Source organism: Camellia sinensis, chromosome 2, assembly GCF_055761805.1.
Source record: "Camellia sinensis isolate YWXY chromosome 2, ASM5576180v1, whole genome shotgun sequence".
Classification (NCBI taxonomy): domain Eukaryota; kingdom Viridiplantae; phylum Streptophyta; class Magnoliopsida; order Ericales; family Theaceae; genus Camellia; species Camellia sinensis.
Genome location: NC_138962.1, coordinates 217,444,395 through 217,450,045, shown reverse-complemented (window position 1 = coordinate 217,450,045; position 5,651 = coordinate 217,444,395). Strand labels below are relative to the sequence as shown.

Here is a 5,651-nt window from a genome sequence, read left to right as displayed (position 1 = left end):
TAGTTTTAAAAAATTAAAATTAAAATTTTAATCTAATAGTATATTTTTGAAAGTCTTGTTAATGAACATTGATTAACCAAACTTACATCTATTTTTATAAATAGTGTATAATTATTTAGAACTCGTTAATAAAAATATCTTAAGAAAATTTTCACTAATATTGATTAATAGAGTATTAAATAGTTGCATAGTTTTTAATTACTCATTTCACAAGGCATCATACTTTTAAATCAATGAGAACAGTAACCATGAAATATAGCACAATTTTTTTTTTATATATATTTTTTACTGAATAATTTTTCAAATTGCAAACCCACTTAAATGTTGTCAGTGCATTCAATTTCATGTCTACAATACAACCACAATAAATTATTCCAAGAGGGAAGGGAGTCCTACTAAGAAACAATGTACGGCCACAAGTAGCACACACTTGTCATGGTCGACCACTTTTTTTTTTTTGTTTTGTTTTTGGGTGGATACATGGTCAACCACTGCCTAATACAAGTCTTCCAAATAAACCCAAGAAAAAATACATACATTATATTTGCAGGGCAATTAATACAAGACAAAAATATGTAATTATACAGTAGTTTTAAAATATTATTTGATATTATTTATGTGGTATTTTAAATCAATTACATAGTAAAAAATTTTATAAGTGAGAGATGCTAACTTATCTTTAATATATAATTGGGAGATAACTGATTGTGATTTTTTATTTGTCGGGTGTATTATATAGGGGTGCTTTGGCAACCAAATAAAAGGTCAGTTTTTAACTTTTTACTCATTTTGTGTCACATCACCTCACATTTTTTATCTATAAAAAGACAAAATAGACTAAAAAAGTCAAAAAATCAATTTTTTACCAACTTTCCAAAACACCCCATAGACAATATCACATTATTACTATGTAATAATTTTATGGCAAAAACATTGCTTTTGCCCTAATTAAGGTTCAACTAACTGAAAAAAAAAACCCACCATCAATTAGGGCCAGCAAAATTATTATGCTTTAATATACAGTAATTAACCACCAAAAGTAGATCAATTGTCTCCATTTACTCTGTCAAAATCACAGTTGGTTGAGTAGCAATACTTACAAAGCACTTGAAAACATGAAAACTGTGAAATGTTGGTTGGCAATAGATCCTTATGTTTGGTCCCTAATTTGTCTCCAAAAATTATTTGTAGTTACAAAAATAATCTTTTTCTTTATGGTCTAGGCTATTTTAGTAAGAAAGCGCTCTTAATTCAATTCAGTAGAATGTGAGTCTCCAAAGCTCGATGTCATAGCTTCAAATCTTATAGAGCGTGATTCCCTTCTTTGTAGATCGAATTTGACTGAAAAAGCTGCATTTAACTTGAACAACAATCTGAATTTGACCTCTTGTGGATTAAAGAGGTCAATAAAAAAAGAGAAGTTAATCGAAGGTCCAACTGATCACCACATTTTTTTCCCAGAGTAAGATGCTCACATTATTCCTAATAAATGAGGCCATCGAAAAGGAGATGTATGGGATCAACTTTGTCTTACCTAACTGACCAAGCTAAGTCAGATCGACATGACTAATACTGTGACTACCATTTTTATTAGTTCAAGAAGACCATGTGGTGTTGAGATGATACTCTAGAACGATTGAATATTTACGTAGTTGTCTCTACCTAAGCCAAACCCCTGGCTTTTCGGCAAAAAAATGAATTCGCCTAACTATCAAGAAAGTGATTAAGAAAATATCAGATTGAAGCAAAAAGGAAAAAGTAGTTGCAAATCTGTGAAGTGCAAGCAAGAATCATGTGTGCAAGTGAGAACTGCACTATCTTATTTGTACTCCATTGATCTGAAATTACCCTTTGATATTTCTCATTCAAGTGAAATTCCTACAAATAGTTTTGTAATTGTGATTGACGTTACAGTCCTAGCTACATCAGCATCGAGCATTACCTGAATTAACAGTCACCGACTTCAAAGAAATGTAGCAATGGGTCAAATCACCAATGTTATTGTTCATGAATCAAATGATTGTTAGATCATATCCATTAGCATACTTGACAAGTAGTACCATGCTTACCTGCAAGTTGAAATGGGAAGTCACAAACACACAATGAAATGTCATTGAATCCATAACATGACTAGACAATCATAGACTTAAATGCAGGGCTGCAATAAATTTTCATATCCACCTCGAGTCAGTGTCAGCATCAATAAAATGGTGTTTGATGTTGTTTACTGCAATTTCAACGTGTTGTTTACAGCTTATGCATTTCCTAAGTTGGGAGATGAGTGGTTTTAGAGTTTTGCTTATAGATTTTGGATTTTTAGCTTATAATAAGTTGGGAGATGAACATTTTTCTCACAATTTTAAAGAAAATAGGGCATAAAATAGAGAATTTTAGAACGTGCACAAACCTCATATGAAAGGCAAGGACCAAGAAACAGAGACACCTTTTAATAGTGTGTCCATATTAGACACTATTAAAAGTTTTATGTTGGTCCTTGCCTTTCAATAAAGTTCTATGTTGTTGATCAAAAAAAAAAAATGATATCAGACACCAACACTCATCCAATATTTTGACATGTGTCCGACAAATGTTCAAACGTGTCTTATTATTATTCTTTTTTAAATTTAGACCCGAACAGACTTTAGACACTTTAGGGGGACATGTCTCCATTGGTTAGACACATGGGGGGGAAGAAAAAAAAAGATCCTTATTTTTTTTTTATATTTAAATTACCAGGCCGGAGCATCCGTATCGCGTCGCCAATCCATGTCCATGCTGCTTAGGGCAAGGGCTTTCAAGTTCTAACCTCAGAATTAGAAGCCAAAACCAATTTCCACCAAACAATCACCACTCAGTGTCCTTATCAAAATAAAGCACCATGTCATCTGGAGAAATCAAACACACATTTATCCTCAATACATTCAAATCTAGTCCACACAAGACAAACAGTCTTCTTCATCCTCCATTAATCTCACCAGAACATCCAATAATGTATAAACCTCCAAAGCTCGCTTGTGGGATTTATCACTTGACACAAATGTATGAAGCTCACCAGCAATCTCTATCCAGCTACAACCTGGAACTTTATGACTACACCTATCCCTCATCATTCTGCGAACTCTTGCAACATCAAGCCAACAACCAACAGAAGCATACATGTTAGACAAGAGGGTATAATTCACAGTATTGCCCGGCTCTAATACAAAAAGCTTTTTTGCTGCCCAGATTGCCAATCCTGAATTGCCACGGACCTTACACGCACCAATAAAGGCTCCTAGCGTGTCTGATCCGGGCTCAATAGGCATCGAGTTCAAAACATTGAAAGCCTCATCTAGAAAACCGGCACGCCCAAGAAGGTCAATCAGACAAGTATAGTGCTCTGAATGTGGCTCAATGTGATAGTCATTAGTCATTAAATTGAAGTAATGAAGCCCCTCGTCTACTAGCCCCCCGTGGCTGCAGGCAGAGAGAACACCAAGAAATGAAACTTGATCTGGCCTCCCGCTACTATGCAATAGCATCGTTTCAAAGAGTTCAATCGCTTCCTTTGGATTTCCATGGAATGCATAGGCTCGAATCATTGATGTCCATGAAACAAGATCAGGCTTTGCAATAAAGCTGAAGATTTTGAGTGCCATATCAATGCTACCACACTTGGAATATGCATTGATTAGGGAATTTGCAATTGACAAAAAAGCTTGAAACCCATTTTTTACTGTGTAGGCATGAACTTGCATGATTTCAGACGAGGAGGATAAATTGCCACATGAACTGAGAACACTAGCCAACGATAGTTCATCAGGACAAAAATCTTCTCGGAACATCTTCACAAGAAGTTTCATAGCCTCCTTCCCATCACCATGTCGGCCATAACCTACAATCATCGTGTTCCATGAGATAATATTTCTGAAGACCATCCCATCAAAGGCTTTGCTAGCATCCACTACATTTTCAGTCTTCGCATACATATCAACTAGTGCACTAGCCACTACAACGTCTATATCAAAGGACAATCTAATAACAAGGCTATGAAGCTGCCTACCCAACTCAAAAAATTCCAAATTGGTTGAGGAATTTAGGAGATTGCTAAGTGTGAAATCATCGCCCTTTACACCCTCCAACCGCATCAAACTAAAGACCAAAAAAGCTTCTTTTGCCAAACAATTCAAAGCATAGCAAGACACCATCCCATTCCACAAAACCAAATCTTTCTCCAAACAACAATCAAAAGCACACCTGGCATCTCCGACTAAACCGAATTTCGAATAGAAATCAACAAGAGCACTATTTACAAAACAATGTATATACAATCCCAGTTTCATTAGAAGACAATGCAACTGTCTGCCAATCTCAACATCATTCAGCTCAACGCACATACGAAGCAAACTCGCGAACGTAATGCAATCGGGAACCACCATTTGTGACAACATTCTCTTGAAATAGCGAAAACCCAGATTATGAATCGATCTAAAACCACCACCACAGTCAGATACACCACTCAATAACGTGTTCCAAGTTACAAGATTTCTCACGAGCATTTCATCGAACAACTTGCAAGCATCATAGAATTCCTTGCATTTAACATAAACATTCAAGAGTTGGTTTTGCAATGACAATACATTATGGTATCCTAACTTAAATAGATGCGCATGTAATTTTCGTCCTTGAGGAAGAGAACCCATTTTTGCAGAGCTCTTCAACGCATTGGAAAAGGAGGAACGGGTTAAGAGTGAGTCCATGAAATGGGTCGATTTAGAAACCGCCATTGAAGCTCTGAATCGACCCAGATGGAGAGGTTCGTTGATTTTGTGATGGGGGTCATGGTTTGGGCCGTTGTGGTTGGTTTGGATAACGGTCATAGAAGTTGATAACAGGCGTATGAAATGGACGGTGGGTATTGAAAGAGAGCGGCATTTGTTGTGGATCATCCAATTGATGGAATGAAGAAGAGATAGATTAATCAGAGCATATGGCTTTGTTTGACAAACAACCTGGAGATGGTGAACTAATGGGCCTGAATCTTCTAATTAAAGGAAAAAGCCTGATAAGGCCCAGTTTACATGTGTTATTTTTTGTTTTATTTTATCGGGAAATTTAGTGAAAACTCCCGCAGGAGGCCAACATCTTAGTGGGAAAAGGACAATTTAAGGCCTAATTTGGGAAGACTAAATAAGTTTATTTTTTGACTTTTTATGAAATATAGATTGGGTTTGAGTTGGGTTTGAAGTGATGTGTTAGAGAAGTAATGTAACTTAAATAAGATGATGTGACTTAAATAGGATAGTGACTTTTTAACTTTTTGTCTTTTTTCAATCATGATAAACTTGGCCTTAATCTCTTGAACAACAAGCATGTTCTTCATGAATGACAGATTTATAATTTTTTTCTTTTTCCTGAATAATCTTATCCTGAATATATGTATTAGAGTTTTGAATTAAATTTATTAGTGATAAATTTTGAAATTTTGTTTAATAACCATTGTTGGTCATCATTCAATGATTAAATCTGAACTACAAGAAATAAATTTATCTTTGAAAATAGAATACTATTCCACACTAGTTGATCATCGCCGAAAGCATCAAAGTGAAGGCTATTCTTTGGATTTGTTAGTTGAATCTATTTATCTTGAATTGCTCTTTTTTTTTTCCCCT

General features: G+C 35.2%; 1 protein-coding gene across 2 annotated transcripts; it reads right to left on the bottom strand.

The window, feature by feature from the left end:
* Positions 1-1,039: 1,039 nt before the first annotated feature.
* LOC114277988 (Pentatricopeptide repeat (PPR-like) superfamily protein) lies at positions 1,040-5,013 on the bottom strand. Of its 2 annotated transcripts, XM_028219954.2 has the most exons (3): positions 2,734-5,013; positions 1,943-2,069; positions 1,040-1,386 (listed from the first exon to the last, which is right to left on the bottom strand). In XM_028219954.2, the coding sequence occupies exon 1, from the start codon at positions 4,926-4,928 to the stop codon at positions 2,928-2,930; it is 2,001 nt and encodes a 666-aa protein (XP_028075755.2). In that variant the 5' UTR covers positions 4,929-5,013; the 3' UTR covers positions 1,040-1,386; positions 1,943-2,069; positions 2,734-2,927. The 2 variants fall into 2 exon arrangements, with proteins under 2 accessions (XP_028075755.2, XP_082773120.1); XM_082916994.1 differs by lacking the exon at positions 1,040-1,386 and having other exon boundaries at positions 1,740-2,069.
* Between the last annotated feature and the right edge of the window lie 638 nt (positions 5,014-5,651).